A 22433-nucleotide genomic window follows, 5' to 3' on the forward strand; every position below is an offset into this window, starting at 1 on the left:
ACATCAAAACTATGAAATAACACATGGAATCATGTAGTAAAAATTTTGGTTTTTTTATTAAGCATGTCGTGCAGTAAAATGATACACCAAATGTAGGCTAAATTCTTACTCGGGAACAGGAGTGGAGAAATATGATTTATTTATTTCAGCATCTTGAGAGAATGCGAATGAGCAGTTAGATACCACCTGTAGAGGTGCTATCTTTATCGGCATCATAAAAGCTGATAGTATTTCAAGCACATAAAATGTGTATCTAGAAGATCTTCAATCTCATCAGAAACATGTTGGGTCGTTTTCACAGCTTTCTGTTTCCTTAAAACCGACCAAACTGATGACTAGATTGACGCATTGTCGATGTATGACATTATTCTGGTGAGCAAGGGTTTATTTAGTCTTCTTGGGAAATCTGCGTTTCCCACTCCAGTCAACAGATGGCGATGTGAGTCTTTAAGGTAATGCTTCTTGCGTGACGTATAATCTAGTGGACGGGATTATTCTTCAACAACAGGTAGGGTTTCTTCAACAGCCTCGGTAGCTTACTAGCAAACATACAACCGAAACATTGAAGCTCTTTATACCATTTGTATATGAACCTCCGTGTTTTAAACACACTGTATATTTATTTACTAGTTAATCCATTTAATTTCATATTTACGTTGTCAGCTATCTAGCTTGTTAAGTTAGCCCAGCACTAGGCTATTAGCTAATGCTAAATAGCTAGCTAGCTCACATCCCTGACAATGAGCTCACTAAACTACTCTCCACCTGCTAAAGAAAATGACGTCTGCTGGACGGAGAAAGAAGCTCCAGGGCTGAACAGTTACGTGAAAGAAGAAGAAGAATTTACTGTAAAAGAAGAGGAATTGGAGGAAGCTATCACAGTAAATGAAGAACAGGATGTTACAGTGAAAGAAGAGGAAGAAGCTTTCGGGGTGAAAGAGGGGGATGAACAGAAAGAGGAGGGTGCCGTGTTTGTAGTGAAAGAGGAGGAGGAGGTGACTGTCACAGTGAAAGAAGAGGAGCAACTTTTTGAAATGAAGGAAGAGGGGGAGATTACTGTCACATTGGAGGAGGAGGAGAATGTAGATCAGATTACCACCAGTGAGTACTGTCTTAAAAACAGGGGCACAACCTCTGCTGTTGAACCAATGTGGGGTTTTAAATGGGCATTCTACTGATGTTCTACACTTGAATAATTTACCACCGTAAATGTGTTTTAACGTTAGATCAGGGGTCTCCAATCTTTTCTAGCGTGAGAACTACTTTTAAAAAATGAAACATGTCCCAAGCTACTCATTTTTTTGTTTCAAGCTTTCAATTAGGCACATTGTTCTTCTCACGTGGGTAAAACCACTGGGGAAGCTGCCCTTCTGTTCAGGAGCGGTGTGTGGGTAAAACCACTGGGGAAGCCGGGGGGAGGAATCCATATTACAACTAGGTATGTCATTTTTGGTCGATACCGATATCCAATATTTTCCTTGCCAAAAAAACTGATACCGATAATCGATATTTAAAATTGTATCTGCCTTTTCAGCATTCTAATACAGTTAAATAGTTGAAACACACACACACTGACCAAAACGTTATTTTGTTGGCATTTACGTATGTCCACTTTACCAGTAAAACAATCAAAAACTAATTATTTCACTGACTTGCTGTGCTGTTTCGTTGTTCAGTCATTTAATTCTCAACCAGGATTTCATCATACATGTCAAGCAGTGAAGTTTCAGCTCTGTTTGTCCGTGGCTTCTCTTCAAATCAAATGTATTTATATAGCCCTTCGTACATCAGCTGATATCTCAAAGTGCTGTACAGAAACCCAGCCTAAAACCCCAAACAGCAAGCAATGCATGTAAAAGAAGCACGGTGGCTAGGAAAAACTCCCTAGGAAAAACTCCCTAGGAAAAACTCTTTAGAAAGGCCAAAAACCTAGGAAGAAACCTAGAGAGGAACCAGGCTATGAGGGGTGGCCAGTCCTCTTCTGGCTGTGCAGGGTGGATATTATAACAGAACATGGTCAAGATGTTAAAATGTTCATGAATGACCAGCATGGTCAAATAATAATAATCATAGTAGTTGTCGAGGGTGCAACAAGCACGTCCGGTGAACAGGTCAGGGTTCCATAGCCGCAGGCAGAACAGTTGAAACTGGAGTAGCAGCACGGCCAGGTGGACTGGGGACAGCAAGGAGCCATCATGCCAGGTAGTCCTGAGGCATGGTCCTAGGGCTCAGGTCCTCCGAGAGAAAGACAGAAAGAGAGAAAGGGAGAGAGCATATTTAAATTCACACAGGCCACCGGATAAGACAAGAGAAATACTCCAGATGTAACAGACTGACCCTAGACCAACACATAAACTACTGCAGCATAGATACTGGAGGCTGAGACAGGAGGGATCAGAAGACACTGTGGCCCCATCCGATGATACCCCCGGACAGGGCCAAACAGGCAGGATATAACCCCACCCACTTTGCCAAAGCACAGCCCCCACACCACTAGAGGGATGTCTCCAACCACCAACTTACCGTCCTAAGACAACAATATAGCCCACAACGATCTCCGCTCTGCTTCTCTTCCTCGGTGCGCACCGTCACTGTGTCCATTTCCATCTTTTCCAGCTGTGTATGTAACATTTCTCGTAAACCCTGTTTCTTGTCTGCATCGAAGTAGCAGTCCTTGTACCTAGCATCGAGCATGGTGGCGACACAGTAAAGAGGCTTAGAGAGAATTCCACCGAATCGCTTGTTCACAGCTTCTAGTAGAGTACTTTTCCAAGTTAACTGCCGACACAGACCGTGGGGTTTTGTTGAGCAGGCCATGAGAGGGTATCTGCACACACAGTTGATGAGCTTGTTTCTCGAGTCAGTTGTTCGAATGGAGCTAGGAGTGTGTTAGTTTCAAACATGTTCTCAAATGCCATTGAAATGGCAGCAGCGGTATGAGAACCAGCACATTCTTGAGCAATACGGCTTTCCTCAGTACGAAATCCTCGTCGATCCACTGTGCTGTCAGACTCAGCATGCTCATGGGGCTGACATCGCTGGTCCAAATGGAAGTCGTGAAGCTAATTGAAGCTATTAGCTCCGGTAGGGCAACATCTGAAAAATAGCTCCTACTTGGTAGTGTGTACCGGTGCTCGACCAGTCGGCGAAAGCCAACATCACCCACGACAGAGAACGGTTGATTGTCAAGGGCAATGAATTCCTTTATCTTGGCGTTAATGGATTTCGTCTTTGAGTTGTCTCACTGAAATGTTCTTACTCTTTCGAATGACTGCTCGACTTGAACTTGTTTAGTTGTTGGAAGTGTGCACTTAGTTTTTTTTCTGCTTTTGTTCTCAGTAGTTGCTGAACGTCTGGGGGTGATGCACTTTCAAATGAGTAATTAGGTTTGTGGTATTGAACAATTTCACTCCCCTCAGGCAATAACTCCCCTCAGGAAATAATAGCAGCACAAATGTTTCATATGGCCTTTTTGTTATCTTCCTTTGAAACTGAAATAGATCCACACAGCAGACATTGTAGGTGAGGTTAGGAATGCTGTGTTGTACATGTAACGCTGTATTTTTCATGCTGTCATTACGTCATGTACCTACGTTATATAGGTATGGCACGTCAGCTAAGACATCGGTTTTGCACATCGCCTTTAAACTAGACATCGGGCCGATGCCGATTTTGGCATTTTTAGCTAATACCGGCCGATTCCGATATGCTTACCGATATATCGTGCTTCCCTAATTGTTACCTTTAGCAGGCTCCATGTATAGATTGGTACCTTTAGCAGACTCCATGTATAGATTGGTACCTTTAGCAGACTCCATGTATAGATTGTTACCTTTAGCAGACTCCATGTATAGATTGGTACCTTTAGCAGACTCCATGTATAGATTGGTACCTTTAGCAGACTCCATGTATAGATTGGTACCTTTAGCAGACTCCATGTATAGATTGGTACCTTTAGCAGACTCCATGTATAGATTGGTACCTTTAGCAGACTCCATGTATAGATTGTTACCTTTAGCAGGCTCCATGTATAGATTGGTACCTTTAGCAGACTCCATGTATAGATTGTTACCTTTAGCAGACTCCATGTATAGATTGGTACCTTTAGCAGACTCCATGTGCAGATTGGTACCTTTAGCAGACTCCATGTGTAGATTGGTACCTTTAGCAGACTCCATGTGTAGATTGGTACCTTTAGCAGACTCCATGTATAGATTGGTACCTTTAGCAGACTCCATGTATAGATTGGTACCTTTAGCAGACTCCATGTATAGATTGGTACCTTTAGCAGACTCCATGTATAGATTGTTACCTTTAGCAGACTCCATGTATAGATTGGTACCTTTAGCAGACTCCATGTATAGATTGTTACCTTTAGCAGACTCCATGTATAGATTGGTACCTTTAGCAGACTCCATGTATAGATTGGTACCTTTAGCAGACTCCATGTATAGATTGGTACCTTTAGCAGACTCCATGTATAGATTGGTACTTTTAGCAGACTCCATGTATAGATTGGTACCTTTAGCAGACTCCATGTATAGATTGGTACCTTTAGCAGACTCCATGTATAGATTGGTACCTTTAGCAGACTCCATGTATAGATTGGTACCTTTAGCAGACTCCATGTATAGATTGGTACCTTTAGCAGACTCCATGTATAGATTGGTACCTTTAGCAGACTCCATGTATAGATTGGTACCTTTAGCAGACTCCATGTATAGATTGTTACCTTTAGCAGGCTCCATGTATAGATTGGTACCTTTAGCAGACTCCATGTATAGATTGGTACCTTTAGCAGACTCCATGTATAGATTGTTACCTTTAGCAGACTCCATGTATAGATTGGTACCTTTAGCAGACTCCATGTATAGATTGTTACCTTTAGCAGGCTCCATGTATAGATTGGTACCTTTAGCAGGCTCCATGTATAGATTGGTACCTTTAGCAGACTCCATGTATAGATTGGTACCTTTAGCAGACTCCATGTATAGATTGGTACCTTTAGCAGACTCCATGTATAGATTGGTACCTTTAGCAGACTCCATGTATAGATTGGTACCTTTAGCAGGCTCCATGTATAGATTGGTACCTTTAGCAGACTCCATGTATAGATTGGTACCTTTAGCAGACTCCATGTATAGATTGGTACCTTTAGCAGGCTCCATGTATAGATTGGTACCTTTAGCAGACTCCATGTATAGATTGGTACCTTTAGCAGACTCCATGTATAGATTGTTACCTTTAGCAGACTCCATGTATAGATTGGTACCTTTAGCAGACTCCATGTATAGATTGGTACCTTTAGCAGACTCCATGTATAGATTGTTACCTTTAGCAGGCTCCATGTATAGATTGGTACCTTTAGCAGACTCCATGTATAGATTGTTACCTTTAGCAGACTCCATGTATAGATTGTTACCTTTAGCAGACTCCATGTATAGATTGTTACCTTTAGCAGACTCCATGTATAGATTGGTACCTTTAGCAGACTCCATGTATAGATTGTTACCTTTAGCAGACTCCATGTATAGATTGTTACCTTTAGCAGACTCCATGTATAGATTGGTACCTTTAGCAGACTCCATGTATAGATTGGTACCTTTAGCAGGCTCCATGTATAGATTGTTACCTTTAGCAGACTCCATGTATAGATTGGTACCTTTAGCAGACTCCATGTATAGATTGGTACCTTTAGCAGGCTCCATGTATAGATTGGTACCTTTAGCAGGCTCCATGTATAGATTGTTACCTTTAGCAGACTCCATGTATAGATTGGTACCTTTAGCAGACTCCATGTGTAGATTGGTACCTTTAGCAGACTCCATGTGTAGATTGGTACCTTTAGCAGACTCCATGTGTAGATTGGTACCTTTAGCAGACTCCATGTATAGATTGGTACCTTTAGCAGGCTCCATGTATAGATTGGTACCTTTAGCAGGCTCCATGTATAGATTGGTACCTTTAGCAGACTCCATGTATAGATTGGTACCTTTAGCAGACTCCATGTATAGATTGGTACCTTTAGCAGACTCCATGTATAGATTGGTACTTTTAGCAGACTCCATGTATAGATTGGTACTTTTAGCAGACTCCATGTATAGATTGGTACTTTTAGCAGGCTCCATGTATAGATTGGTACCTTTAGCAGGCTCCATGTATAGATTGGTACCTTTAGCAGACTCCATGTATAGATTGGTACCTTTAGCAGACTCCATGTATAGATTGGTACCTTTAGCAGACTCCATGTATAGATTGGTACCTTTAGCAGACTCCATGTATAGATTGGTACCTTTAGCAGACTCCATGTATAGATTGGTACTTTTAGCAGACTCCATGTATAGATTGGTACTTTTAGCAGACTCCATGTATAGATTGGTACTTTTAGCAGACTCCATGTATAGATTGGTACCTTTAGCAGGCTCCATGTATAGATTGGTACCTTTAGCAGGCTCCATGTATAGATTGGTACCTTTAGCAGACTCCATGTATAGATTGGTACCTTTAGCAGACTCCATGTGTAGATTGGTACCTTTAGCAGACTCCATGTGTAGATTGGTACCTTTAGCAGACTCCATGTATAGATTGGTACCTTTAGCAGGCTCCATGTATAGATTGGTACCTTTAGCAGGCTCCATGTATAGATTGGTACCTTTAGCAGACTCCATGTATAGATTGGTACCTTTAGCAGACTCCATGTATAGATTGGTACCTTTAGCAGGCTCCATGTATAGATTGGTACCTTTAGCAGGCTCCATGTATAGATTGGTACCTTTAGCAGGCTCCATGTATAGATTGGTACCTTTAGCAGACTCCATGTATAGATTGGTACCTTTAGCAGACTCCATGTATAGATTGGTACCTTTAGCAGACTCCATGTATAGATTGGTACCTTTAGCAGACTCCATGTATAGATTGGTACCTTTAGCAGACTCCATGTATAGATTGGTACTTTTAGCAGACTCCATGTGCAGATTGGTACCTTTAGCAGACTCCATGTATAGATTGGTACCTTTAGCAGACTCCATGTATAGATTGGTACCTTTAGCAGACTCCATGTATAGATTGGTACCTTTAGCAGACTCCATGTATAGATTGGTACCTTTAGCAGGCTCCATGTATAGATTGGTACCTTTAGCAGGCTCCATGTATAGATTGTTACCTTTAGCAGACTCCATGTATAGATTGGTACCTTTAGCAGACTCCATGTATAGATTGGTACCTTTAGCAGACTCCATGTATAGATTGGTACCTTTAGCAGACTCCATGTATAGATTGGTACCTTTAGCAGACTCCATGTGTAGATTGGTACCTTTAGCAGACTCCATGTATAGATTGGTACCTTTAGCAGGCTCCATGTATAGATTGGTACCTTTAGCAGACTCCATGTATAGATTGGTACCTTTAGCAGACTCCATGTATAGATTGGTACCTTTAGCAGACTCCATGTATAGATTGGTAGAAGTGACTGCCCAGAAGCAGTCATCAATGTTTAGGTTTTCTAGAGCGTCAATAGATCCTTCATCATATAAAAAACAACCTATTTTGTGATAATTGTTTGCTCTATATCCTGTTAGTTCATATGCCTCGGGACTGTGATATATAGGCTTAAAGGCAGAGACAATAAGAAGACACAGTTGCAGAATAAAATTCAACCACACCTTTGTTTCACCACAAAACCCGGAGAGCAACCTCTGTCCTGTGAAGTCCACAAAGCTTATTGCATGTAACAAACAGTTACGTGACCTACAGCATGGTCAAACAACTATTGATTTAGAACCACAAAGAGTTAATGCAAGTCGCAAAGAAAACAAGAGCTGCCTCCACTATTCCAGCACGATTTCAACTTCAACATTTTAACATCATCAAATCACTTATGGTTAGTCTACTACAGTGACAACTAAAAGATACCAAAAACAATTTAGTCCAATCAACGTAAGCTAAATATGTGGCTGTCCATGTTTCTGATTTTATATGTGGTGCGTTTAAAAAAAAAAAAATATATATATATATATATATGTGTATATGTATGTATGTATGTATATATATTTTTTACCTTTATTTAACCAGGTAGGCCAGTTGAGAACAAGTTCTCATTTACAACTGCGACCTGGCCAAGATAAAGCAAAGCAGTGCGACAAAAAAACAACAGAGTTAGTTACACGTGGGATAAACAAAAGTACAGTCAATAACACAATAGAAAAATCTATATACAGTGTGTGCAAATGGAGTAAGGAGGTAAGGCAATAAATAGGCCAATAGTAGCGAAGTAATTACAATTTAGCAAATTAACACCGGACTGATAGATGTGCAGATGATGATGTGCAAGTAGAAATACTGGTGTGCAAAAGAGCAAAAAAAAGTAAATAAAACAATATGGGGATGAGGTAGGTAGTTGGATGGGCTATTTACAGATGGGCTGTGTACAGCTTCAGCGACAGCGGTAAGCTGCTCAGATAGCTGATGCTTAAAGTTAGTGAGGGAGATATAAGTCTTAAACTTCAGCGATTTTTGCAATTAGTTCCAGTCATTGGCAGCAGAGAACTGGAAGGAAAGGCGGCCAAAGAAGGTGTTGGCTTTGGGGATGACCAGTGAGATATACCTGCTGGAGCATGTTCTATGGGTGGGTGTTGTTATGGTGACCAGTGAGCTGAGATAAGGCGGAGCTTTACCTAGCATAGACTTATAGATGACCTGGAGCCAGTGGGTCTGGTGACGAATATGTAGCGGGGGCCAGCCGACGAGAGCTTACAGGTCACAGTGGTGGGTGGTATATGGGGCTTTGGTGACAAAACGGATGGCACTGTGATAGACTGCATCCAGTTTGCTGAGTAGAGTGTTGGAGGCTATTTTGTAAATGACATCGCCGAAGTCAAGGATCGGTAGGATAGTCCATTTTACGAGGGTATGTTTGGCAGCATGAGTGAAGAAGGCTTTGTTCCGAAATAGGAAGTTGATTCTATATTTAATTTCGGACTGGAGATGCTTAATAAGAGTTTGGAAGGAGAGTTTACAGTCTAGCCAGACACCTAGGTATTTGTAGTTGTCCACATATTCTAAGAACCGTCCAGAGTAGTGATGCTAGTCGGGCAGGCGGGTGCGGGCAGCGATCGGTTGAAGAGCATACATTTAGTTTTACTAGCGTTTAAGAGCAGTTGGAGGCCACGGAAGGAGTGTTGTATGGCATTGAAGCTTCTTTGGAGGTTTGTTAACACAGTGTCCAAAGAAGGGCCAAATGTATACAGAATGGTGTCGTCTGCGTAGAGGTGGATCAAGGAATCACCCGCAGCAAGAGCGACATCATTGATATATACAGAGAAAAGAGTCGGCCCGAGAATTGAACCCTGTGGTACCCCCTTAGAGACTGCCAGAGGTCCGGACAACAGGCCCTCCGATTTGACACACTGAACTCTATCTGAGAAGTAGTTGGTGAGGCAGTCATTTGAGAAACCAAGGCTGTTGAGTCTGCCGATAACAATACGGCGATTAACAGAGTCAAAAGCCTTGGCCAGGTCGATGAAGATGGCTGCACAGTAAGGTCTTTTATCGATGGCAGTTATGATATCGTTTAATACCTTGAGCGTGGCTGAGGTGCACCCATGACCAGCTCGGAAACTGGATTACACAGCGGCGAAGGTACGGTGGGATTCTAAATGGTCAGTGATCTGCTTGTTAACTTAGCTTTCGAAGACTTTAGATAGGCAGGCTAAGATAGATATAGGTCTGTAACAGTTTCAAATCAAATCATTTATTTATATAACCCTTCTTACATCAGCTGATATCTCAAAGTGCTGTACACTTTGGGTCTAGAGTGTTACCCCCTTTGAAGAGGGGTATGACCGCGACAGCTTTCCAATCTTTTAGAATCTCAGACAATTCAAAAGAGAGGTTGAACAGACTGGTAATAGGGGTTGCAACAATGGGGGCGGATAATATTAGAAAGAGAGGGTCCAGATTGTCTAACCCAGCTGATTTGTACGGGTCCAGGTTTTGCAGCTCTTTCAGAACATCAGCTATCTGGATTTGGGTGAAGGAGAAACTGGGGAGGCTTGGGCAAGTCGCTGTGGGGGGTGCGGAGCTGTTGCCCGGGGTTGGGGTAGCCAGGAGGAAATCATGGCCAGCCGTAGAGAAATGCTTCTTGAAATTCTCGATTATCGTGGATTTATCGGTGGTGACAGTGTTTCCTAGCCTTAGTGCAGTGGGCAGCTGTGAGGAGGTGCTCTTCTTCTCCATGAACTTTACACTGTCCCAGAACTTTTTGGCGTTAGAGCTACAGGATTAAAATTTCTGTTTGAAAAAGCTAGCCTTTGCTTTCCTAACTGACTGTGTATTGGTTCCTGACTTCCCTGAAAAGTTGCATATTGCGGGGACTATTGGATGGGGGGCAATCAATTCACATATGGTGTCCAGGGCACAGCTGGGTGCTGAGGGGGGTCTATAACAGGCGGCAACAGTGAGACTTATTTCTGGAGAGAGACATTCTTTTAATTAGAAGCTCGAACTGTTTGGGCATACACCTGGAAAGTGTGACAGAACTTCGCAGGCTATCTTTGCAGTAGATTGCAACTCCTCCCCCTTTGGCAGTTCTATCTTGACGGACAATGTTGTAGTTGGGGATGGAAATCTCACCAATTTTTGGTGGCCTTCCTAAGCCAGGATTCAGACACGGCAAGGACATCAGGGTTGGCGTTCGTGCAAGTAGAAAAAACATCTTCTTAATGTACAAGAGAAAGTAGTACACTATGTTGTCAACTCTTCCCCAGGTTCTTAATGTACAAGGGAAAGTAGTACACTATGTTGTCAACTCTTCCCCAGGTTCTTAATGTACAAGGGAAAGTAGTACACTATGTTGTCAACTCTTCCCCAGGTTCTTAATGTACAAGAGAAAGTAGTACACTATGTTGTCAACTCTTCCCCAGGTTCTTAGTGTACAAGAGAAAGTAGTACACTATGTTCTCAACTCTTCCCCAGGTTCTTAATGTACAAGAGAAAGTAGTGCACTATGTTGTCAACTCTTCCCCAGGTTCTTAATGTACAAGAGAAAGTAGTACACTATGTTGTCAACTCTTCCCCAGGTTCTTAGTGTACAAGAGAAAGTAGTACACTATGTTGTCAACTCTTCCCCAGGTTCTTAATGTACAAGAGAAAGTAGTACACTATGTTGTCAACTCTTCCCCAAGTCCTTAGTGCACAACTTTATCTTGTACACTGTTTTCTGTCACTATACCTGGTAAAATAATAATTATATAACAATGGTTTTTGTTTTCTATTTTCCTAAATAATGTTTTCTGTTTTATTTTTCTGGTTATTTTATTATTATTTTTGTATCTCTAAATTACAATTGTTAATAGAGAAACAACGTAATTGTATGTTCTGAGTCTGTCAATAGTTAAATCACATTAGAATACTTTTTTTGGGGGGGGGGTCTGGAAGAAAAGGAACATATTTATTTTTGAGTGTAATTCCCCTTAAATTGTGAATCTGGCCCTTTAACTTCCTGTATGCGAGTGAGGAATGTGCAGGTCTAGTGATGTTTCTGTACTGCTGCTGCTAATTTCATTATTTGATATCTTACAAACAGGATTGAAGCTTGAAATCTCTATGGTGTTATTAGGTCCTTCATATTTTAGCTATAAGGTAAGACAGACTGATCTGATTGAAATCTCTATGACACCGCATCATATATCCTTTAATTACAACCAACTCATATCTGATTTCATGACATTTGGTTGAAATCTTGCCTTTTCAGTGGACAGAATTAACACCATGCAGGATCATATTGCTCATTTGATTATTCTGGATTAAATGTTTTTTTTTTAAATGACCTCAGGTTATTGAAGGATCTAGTCTGGATTCAACCTCAGAGAAGACAGTTTGATAATGTAGAGGATTCATTCAGTGCTCGTATCCACAAAGCGTGCTGAACTGGCGTCACTATTCACTTTTATATAACAATGAATGAGATTGTATGGAAAGATCCTAGATCAGTATTCCTACTATGAGACGCTTTGTGAATATGGGCCCAGGTCTCTCTGTTTACTAAATACTGTCTGTCTTTGGCAGGAGAGAGTCTAGACTCTCACACTGACAGCGGGAAGAGTCCTTCAGGGGAACAAGACCCAGAGACGTCCAAACCAGCAAGAAGACACCACTGCTCCCAGTGTGGAAAGAGTTTTTCTAGGTTAGGAAGCCTGAAATCACATGAAAGAATACACACAGGAGAGAAGCCCTACCAGTGCTCCCAGTGTGGAAAAAGATTTTCTGCATCCAGGGATATGAAATCACATGAGAGGACACACACAGGAGAGAAGCCCTATCAATGCTCCCAGTGTGGAACAAGATTTTCTCAGTTAGGGCATCTGCAAACTCATAATAGAATACACACAGGAGAGAAGCCCTACCAGTGCTCCCAGTGTGGAAAAAGATTTTCTGCATACAGAAATATGAAATCACATGAGAGGACACACACAGGAGAGAAGCCCTATCAATGCTCTCTGTGTGGAACGAGATTTTCTCAGTTAGGGCATCTGCAAACTCATAAGAGAATACACACAGGAGAGAAGCCCTACCAATGCTCCCAGTGTGGAAAGGGTTTTCGCTGGTCAGGGCAATGGAAAAAGCATGAGAAAATACACACAGCAGAAAAGCCTTAACATTGATCTCAATGTGAAAAGAGATTTACCACTTCAAGGACCCTGAAAGATTATGTATGAAAACATACAGGAGAGATGCCCTAACACTGCTCCCAGTGTGGAAAGAGTTTAACCACATCAGGGTCCCTGAAAAACCATGAGCAAACACATTCCGTAGAAAAGCCTTTCCACTGTTCACATTGCAAAAGGAGTTTTACGAATTTAGAGTACCTGAAAAGGGATGAGAAAAGACATACACAAGAGAAGACTTTTCACTGCTCCCAGTGTGGAAAGGAATATAAAACATCACATGGACTTAAAGTTCATGAGAGAACACACATACTGCTCCCACACTTGTCTCATATTTTTGACTGAGAAATTGTGCTTTTGTTTATGGCACTTGAAATCAAATGATATAAAGCACAAATACATTTTGTTTTTTTATTTAAACACCTGAACTGAAGATGGAGTATGTTAGTTTGAATGTAGATACTGATTAAATTATAGTTTTCAAACTCTGTGTTTTTGTATCTGCGTCGTATCTGCGTCATAATCGTGTGCTATGTGGTATTTTCTCCATTGTTTATATTTGCGTTGGTGGCTCACTCTGACATTGGTATCTTACAGAGTGTGACTTTAAGGGATTAATATGTTCACATCAGAGTGTGGCTTTAAAGGGGCAATCTGTGATTGCTACATCCATTTTCAAACTTTAAATGAATGATATACAGTTCTGGCCAAATGCATTACAACTTTTGTTTATACAGTGCGTTCGGAAAGTTTTCAGACCCCTTGACTTTTTCCACATTTTGTTACGTTAGCCTTATTCTAAAATGGATTAAATAAATGTTTTCCTCATCAATCTACACATTATACCTCATAATGACATCACAATACCCCATAATGACAAAGCAAAAACAAGTTATTAGACAGGTTTGCAAATGTATTACAAATAAAAAACAGAAATACCTTATTTACATAAGTATTCAGACCCTTTGCCATGAGACTCGAAATTGAGCTCAGGTGCGTCCTGTTTCCATTGATCATCCTTGAGATGTTTCTACAACTTGATTGGAGTCCACCTGTGGCAAATTCAATTGATTGGACATGATTTGTAAAGGCACACACCTGTCTATATAAGGTCCCACAGTTGTCAGTGCATGTCAGAGCAGAAACCAAGCCATGAGGTCGAAGGAATTGTCCGTAGAGCTCCGAGACAGGATTGTGTCGAGGCACAGATCTGGGGAAAGGTACCAAAAAATTTCTAAAGCATTGAAGGTCCCCAGGAACCCAGTGGCCTCCATCATTCTTAAATGGAATAAATTTGGAACCACCAAGACATCCTAGAGCTGGCCGCCCGGACAAACTGAGCAATCGGGAGAATTGGCCTATTTTTTTGCCTTACCTCCCTAATCTTACTACATTTGCACACACTGTATATAGATTTTTCTATTGTGTTATTGACTGTACGTTTGTTTATCCCAGGTGTAACTCTGTGTTGTTTTTGCCGTACTGCTTTGCTATATCCCAGTTGTAAATGAGAACTTGTTCTCACCTGGTTAAATAAAGGTGAAATAAAATAAAGTTAAAACAATAAGAGGCTGCAGCCTACATACAGACTAAATCATTGTCCACTTTAATGTTTACATATCTTGCATTACTCATCCCATATGTACAATTGAAGTTGGAACTTTACATACACCTTAACCAAATACATTTAAACTCCGTTTTTCACAATTCCTGACATTTAATCCTCGTAGAAAATCCCTGTCTTAGGTCAGTTAGGATCACCACTTTATTGTTAGAATGTGAAATGTCAGAATAATAGTAGAGAGAATGATTTATTTCAGCTTTTATTTCTTTCATCACATTCCCAGTGGGTCAGAAGTTTACATACACTCAATTAGTATTTGGTAGCATTGCCTTTAAATTGGTTAACTTGGGTCAAATGTTTCGGGTAGCTTTCCACAAACTTCCCACAATAAGTTGGGTGAATTTTGGCCCATTCCTCCTGACAGAGATGGTGTAATTGAGTCAGGTTTGTAGGCCTCCTTGCTCGCACACGCTTTATGAGTTCTGCCCACAAATTTTCTATAGGACTGGGGTCAGGGCTTTGAGATGGCCACTCCAATACCTTGACTTTGTTGTCCTTAAGCCATTTTGCCACAACTTTGGAAGTATGCTTGGGGTCATTGTCCATATGGAAGACCCATTTGCGACCAAGCTTTAACTTCCTGACTGATGTCTTGAGATGTTGCTTCAATATATCCACACAATTTTCTTTCCTCATGATGCCATCTATTTTGTGAAGTGCACCAGTCCCTCCTGCAGCAAAGCACCCCCACAACATGATGCTGCCACCCCCGTGCTTCACGGTTGGGATGGTGTTCTTCGGCTTGCAAGCCTCCCCCTTTTCCTCCAAGTATAATGATGATCATTATGGCCAAATTGTTCTATTTTTGTTTCATCAGACCAGAGGACATCTTCACAAGGTCCTTTGCTGTTGTTCTGTGATTGATTTGCACTTTTCACACCAAAGTACGTTCATCTCTAGGAGACAGAACGACTCTCCTTCCTGAGCAATATGACGGCTGTGTGGTCCCATGGTGTTTATACTTGCGTACTATTGTTTGTGCAAATGAACGTGGTACCTTCAGGCATTTGGAAATTGTTCCCAAGAATGAACCAGACTTGTGGAGGTCTACAATTTTTTTTCTGAGGTCTTGGCTGATTTATTTAGATTTTTCCATGATGTCAAGCAAAGAGGTACTGAGTTTGAAGGTAGGCCTTGAAATACATCCACAGGTACACCTCCAATAGACTAATTAACATAATTTGAGTCAATCAGAAGCTTCTAAAGCCATAATTTTCTGGAATTTTCCAAGCTGTTTAAAGGCACAGTCAACTTAGTGTATGTAAACTTCTGACCCACTATAATTGTAATACAGTGAATTATAAGTAAAATAATCTGTAAACAATTGTTGGCAAAATTACTTGTGTCATGCACAAAGAATATGTCAACTGACTAGCCAAAACTATGGTTTGTGAACAAGAAATTTGTGGAGTGGTTGAAAAACGAGTTTTAATGACTCCAACCTAAGTATGTAAACTTCTGACTTGAACTGTATTTTATACCATCTATTGCATCTTGCCTATGCCGCTCGGTCATTGCTCATCCATATATTTATATGGATATATTCTTATTCCATCCCTTTACTTAGATTTGTGTGTATTGGGTAGTTGTTCTGGAATTGTTAAATTACTTATTAGATATTGCTGCACCGTCGGAACTAGAAGCACAAGCATTTTGCTGCACTCGTAATAACATCTGCTAACCATTTGTATCTTGCAATAACATTTGATTTGATGAAACCAAGATTGAACTCTTTGGCCTGAATGCCAAGCGTCACGTCTGGAGGAAACCTGGAACCATCCCTACGGTAAAGCATGGGTGGCAGCATCATGCGGTGGGGAGGTTTTTCAGTGACAAGGAGACTAGTCAGGATCGAGGGAAAGATGGACGGAGCAAAGTACAGAAAGCTTCTTGATGAAAACCTCAGACTGCTTAGGACAACGACCCTAAGCACACAGCCAAGACAATGCAGGATTGGCTTCGGGACAAGTCTCTGAATGTCCTTGAGTGGCCCAGCCAGAGCCCAGACTTGAACCCGATCGAACATCTCTGGAGAGACCTGAAAATAGCTGTGCAGGGATGCTCCCCATCCAACCTGACAGAGCTTGAGAGGGTCTGCAGAGAAGAATGGGAGAAACTCCACAAATACAGGTGTGCCAAGCTTGTAGCGTCATACCCAATAAAACTCTAGGCTGTAATTGCTCCCAAAGGTGCCTCAAACAAAGTATTGAGTAAAAGGTCTGAATACTTATGTAAATGTGATATTTCAGGGCAGTTTTCTTTATACATTTGCAAAAATGTATATAAACCTGTTTTTGCTTTGTCAATATGGGGTATTGTGTGTAGATTGAGGGGGAAAATACAATTGAATACATTTTAGAATAAGGCTGTAACGTAACAAAATGTGGAAAAGGTCAAGGGTTCTGAATACTTTCGGAATGCACTGAACGCATCTGGTGGGAAAAGCCGGTTTGGTCAGCATGTTATCCCACTGCATTTCACTAACCGTTCCTACTCCTGGCCACCTCTACACTCAACGCTACTCCAATGATCACCCCTTTGAGCGGCGTCCTGCTCCGGAGAGCAAAGCACAACACAGGTTGAGACCCAAGTGGCGTGACACGAAGCGCCCACTTCCTCTGGGCAGAGGAAGTGGGAAAAATCTAAACAATTCCACTTCTTGAAACTTTCACAGATGTAACCATTCCTAGTTTGTCCTTTGCCCAGCTTGACACAGTGTATGGGGGGCCAAAAAGCAGGAATCCACTCTTTCCAAAAATCTCCCTCCTACTGACTCCATTTCGTGATCATTAATGTTCTCAAGAGAGCATGTAGACTTTTAAGTTTACTTGGTTTGTATTCAGGAGACCAAGGTATGTACTCATGAGACGAAGGTGTGTACACAGGAGACGAAGATATTAGCGCCATTCTTATGCCCTCACGTCATCACACTTTCGTGTTCCTCACAATTCCCCCAAAACTACAGAGGTGGCTGAATCAGTAGCCGTGTTGTTGAAGCGTCCAGACCCCTAGATTACACGTCACGCAAGAAGCGTCACATTGCCATCTGCTGACTAGGTTGGGTAACGCGGTTTGGAAATGTTTAATGACTGTTTATTCTTCTGAACGGGACATTTTAGAAAGGGGTTGTTTTCTAAAATGGAGAATTAAAACTTTTTTTATACTGGCGTATTGCTGCCACTCAGATTTGTATCATTATTATGAGAGAAGATCACGTTGTTCTGAAATAATTCGGTAAATCGTTATAACGAAATAATACATTATCTCGCTATTACGAGAATGATAACATTATTAGAAGAAAAAAATATTGTTAATACGAGAAAGCTGTCGTTATTACGAAATAATCTGGTTGCAAGTTATTATGAAAAATAGCCTATGCCTTCATTTCGCTGAAATGTTAACATAGGCTACTTGGCAAGCTTGGCTTCCTCTCATGCACAGGTTGACATTATGGCCGGGTTTGTTTGAGTTGATCAACTTTTATTTTCTCATCGGTTTGAGGCACTGGGAGATATTAGTTTCATTGAGCAATATGGATGGTGTTGTCATTAGTTGACAGTTTTATTTTATTATTTTTTATTTATTTCACCTTTATATAACCAGGTAGGCTAGTTGAGAACAAGTTCTCATTTGCAACTGCGCCCTGGCCAAGATAAAGCAAAGCAGTTCGACACATACAACAACACACAGTTACACATGGAGTAAACAAACATACAATCAATAATACAGTAGAACAAATCTATATAAAGCATGTGCAAATGAGGTAGGATAAGAGAGGTAAGGCAATAAATAGGCCATGGTGGAAAAGTAATTACAATATAGCAATTAAACACTGGAATGGTACGATGTGCAGAAGATGAATGTGCAAGTTGAGATACTGGGGTGCAAAGGAGCAAGATAAATAAATAAATACAGTATGGGGGTGAGGTAGATTGGATGGGCTATTTACAGATGAGCTATGTACAGGTGCAGTGATCTGTGAGCTGCTCTGACAGCTGGTGCTTAAAGCTAGTGAGGGAGGTAAGAGTCTCCAGCTTCAGAGATTTTTGCAGTTCGTTCCAGTCATTGGCAGCAGAGAACTGGAAGGAGAGGCGGCCAAAGGAGGAATTGGCTTTGTGGTTGACAAGTGAGATATACCTGCTGGAGCGCGTGCTATGGGTGGGTGCTGCTATGGTGACCAGTGAGCTGAGATAAGGCGAGGCTTTACCTAGCAGAGACTTGTAGATGACCTGGAGCCAGTGGGTTTGGCGACGAGTATGGAGCGAGGGCCAGCCAACAAGATTATACAGGTCGCAGTGGTGGGTAGTATATGGGGCTTTGGTGACAAAACGGATGGCACTGTGATAGACTGCATCCAATTTGTTGAGTAGAGTGTTGGAGGCTATTTTGTAAAAGACATCGCCGAAGTCGAGGATCAGTAGGATGGTCAGTTTTACGAGGGTATGTTTGGCAGCATAAGTGAAGGATGCTTTGTTGCGAAATAGGAAGCCGATTCTAGATTTAATTTTGGATTGGAGATGTTTGATGTGAGTCTGGAAGGAGAGTTTACAGCCTAACCAGACACCTAGGTATTTGTAGTTGTCCACATATTCTAAGTCAGAACCGTCCAGAGTAGTGATGTTAGACGGGCGGGCAGGTGCGGGCAGCAATCGGTTGAAGAGCATGCATTTAGTTTTACTTGCATTTAAGAGCAGTTGGAGGCCACGGAAGACATTGAAGCTCATCTGGAGGTTAGTTAACACAGTGTCCAATGAAGGGCCAGAGGTATACAGAATGGTGTCGTCTGCGTAGAGGTGGATCAAAGAATCACCAGCAGCGAGAGCGACATCATTGATGTATACAGAGAAGAGAGTCGGCCCGAGAATTGAAACCTGTGGCACCCCCATAGAGACTGCCAGAGGTCCGGACAACAGGCCCTCTGATTTGACATACTGAACTCTATCTGAGAAGTAGTTGGTGAACCAGGCGAGGCAATCATTTGAGAAACCAAGGCTGTTGAGTCTGCCAATAAGAATGTTGTGATTGACAGAGTCGAAAGCCTTAGCCAGGTCCATGAATACGGCTGCACAGTAATGTCTCTTATCGATGGCGGTTATGATATCGTTTAGGACCTTGAGCGTGGCTGACGTGCACCCATGACCAGCTCTGAAACCAGATTGCATAGCGGAGAAGGTACGGTGAGATTCGAAATGGTCGGTAATCTGTTTGTTAACTTGGCTTTCAAAGACCTTGGAAAGGCAGGGTAGAATAGATATAGGTCTGTAGCAGTTTGGGTCTAGAGTGTCTCCCCCTTTGAAGAGGGGGATGACCGCGGCAGCTTTCCAATCTATGGGAATCTCAGACATACCTTGCAGAGAATTATCGGGCCTCCTGGACATAACGCTATTCCTTCTTGATCAACTGGGCCAACATGTGAAGCTTAATGGATACAATCTAATGCATCTTCAATGCATCAAAGTGGGATATACGGTGACCCAAAATACAGTCACACGTTTAGTGCAACAGAGACGTAGGAATCATCTTCAAAAATGTCTTTATAGGAACCCAGGTCCGATTTCTTTTAATACATTTTTTTTTTAAATTATTTTTTGTGGCACATTAACTCCTACGATAAACTGAAGCCATATGGCATTTGTATTAATAAGTTTAGGAGTAAGGTTAAGGTTAGGTTGAGGGGAAGGGTTAGCTAACATGCTAAGTAATTCCAAAGTAGCTAAAAAAAGTAGTAAGTTGTTGAAAAGTTGCTATTTAGCTAAAATTCTAAAGTGGTCCCTGATGATATTCGAACTCGCAACCTTTGGGTTTCTAGACATTCGTGTTATAAGACCAAATTTGATAGTCTCGGATTTACATTTATTATGTTACGTTTAGTCTATGAGACCAGGCTGGGTGAAGTGATAAAAGAGGATGATAGCAGTGTGGTGATTGTGAGGTAATATTCAAATTCGACAGTCACAAGATGGGGACTTCAAAAAGAGCTACGGCACATCAAGGGAACTGTAGCCTTCTGTTCAGATGTGTTAAATTATAGACTGTAGATCTATAACCTCTCACACAGCCTTAATATTACCTCCTGCAGAATCAAGCATGTCGTGCAGTAAAATGATACACCAAATGTAGGCAGAATTTGGGAATAGGAGTGGAGAAATATGATTTATTTCTTTCGGCATCTTGAGAGAATGCGAATGAGCAGTTAGAGTGCCCCTGTGACAACAATTTTGGACCCCCTTGTGGCCCCCCTAATTGTGGAGTATGAAATCATTTTTACATAACAAATTTTTGCTATCGTTCTTTTTTTACATCCATTATTAGACAGTGGCAACGCGGAACACTAAATTAACCCACACATTTTCTAGAGGGACGGCTTTAGGCGGAACACAACAGTATCGTACCACATGCAAAACGATATGACAACAATAACGTCTAATGTAACTGGCCCCAGCTTGCCCCCCCCCCCCCCAGTTGAAATGGTCTAGAACCACCACTGATCTGGACAAGAGGAATACCTACATCAGAATGCTGTTCATTGACTATAGCTCAGCATTCTACACCATAGTACCCTCCAAGCTCATAATTAAGCTCAAGGCCCTGGGTCTGAACCCGCCCTGTGCAACTAGGTTCTGGACTTCCTGACAGGCCCTGGGTCTGAACCCCGCCCTGTGCTACTAGGTTTTGGACTTCCTGACAGGCCGCCCCCAGGTGGTGAAGGTAGGAAACAACACCTCCACTTTGCTGATCCTCAACACAGGGGACTCACAAGGGTGCATGCTCAGCCCCCTCCTGTACTCCCTGTTCACCCATGACTGCGTGGCCATGCACGCCTCCAACTCAATCATCAAGTTTGCAGGCGACACAACAGTAGTAGGCCTGATTACCAACAGTGATGAGACCGCCCTACAGGGAGGAGGTGAGGGCCCTCGGAGTGTGGTGTCAGGAAAATAACCTCTCCCTCAACGTCAACAAAATGAAGGAGCTGATCGTGGACTTCAGGAAACAGCAGAGGGAGCAGCCCCCTATCCACATTGACGGGACAGCAGTGGAGAAGGTGGAAAGCTTCCAGTTCCTCTGCGTACACATCGCTGACAATCTGAAATGGTCCACCCTGACAGACAGTGTGGTGAAGAATGCGCAACAGCACCTTTTCAACCTCAGGAGGCTGAAATAATGTGGCTTGGGCACTAAGACCCTCAGACACTATTACAGAGACACAATTGAGAGCATCCTGTCGGGCTGCATCACCACCTGGTATGGCAATGGCACCACCCGCAACTGCAGGGCTCTCCAGAAGGTGGTACAGTCTGCCCAACGCATCACCGGGCGTCATACTACCTGCCATCCAGGACACCTACAGCACCCGATGTCACAGGAAGGACACAAATATCATCAAGGACATCAATCACCCGAGCCACTGCCTGTTCACCCTGCTAACATCCAGAAGGCGAGGTCAGCACAAGTGCATCAAAGCTGGACCGAGAGACTGAAACAGCTTCTATCTCAAGGCCATCAGACTGTTAAACAGCTACCACCTGGCTCCTCAAACCCTTAGAGGCTGTTTCCCTATATACATAGACATTTAATCACTGGCCACTTCAATAATGGAACACGAGTCACTTCTAATAATGTTTACATGCTGCTTTACTCCAGGTCGCAGTTGTAAATGAGAACTTGTTCTCAACTAGCCTACCTGGTTAAATAAAGGTAAAAAAAAAATACAAAAAAAAAATACTAATCTCATATGTATGTACTGTATTCTGTTCTACTGTATTTAGTCAATGCCACTCTGACATTGCTCTTCCTAATATTTATATATTTCTTAATTCTATTATTTTACTTTTAGATGTGTGAATTGTTAGATACAAATATACTGTTGGAGCTAGGAACACAAGCATTTCGCTACACCCGCAATAACATCTGCTAAATATGTGTATGTGATTGTATTTTAATTGATGTATCTAATTATGGACAAGTTGACTAGCCTAACAAATAGCTTACGAAAATGTCGAGAATTAGAAGCAGAAACATCTCAATCAGACAACAACAAAAAATCATGCACTCCCTGTCAATTTTTTTTTTTTATCTGACTGTAGTCTACGGTGTATTTCCTCATATTAACGGGTTAGAGTCGTGTACGTGCCTCAGATTTAACA

General features: G+C 41.8%; 1 protein-coding gene across 1 annotated transcript; it reads left to right on the forward strand.

Moving 5' to 3' along the window:
- The first annotated feature begins 494 nt into the window (after positions 1-494).
- Positions 495-13150, forward strand: LOC123725392 (uncharacterized). The gene is made up of 2 exons (XM_045690602.2): positions 495-1101; positions 12064-13150. The coding sequence occupies exons 1-2, from the start codon at positions 741-743 to the stop codon at positions 12651-12653; spliced, it is 951 nt and encodes a 316-aa protein (XP_045546558.2). The 5' UTR covers positions 495-740; the 3' UTR covers positions 12654-13150.
- Positions 13151-22433: the final 9283 nt, after the last annotated feature.

Source organism: Salmo salar, chromosome 12 (assembly GCF_965601325.2).
Source record: "Salmo salar chromosome 12, fSalSal1, whole genome shotgun sequence".
Lineage (NCBI taxonomy): Eukaryota > Metazoa > Chordata > Actinopteri > Salmoniformes > Salmonidae > Salmo > Salmo salar.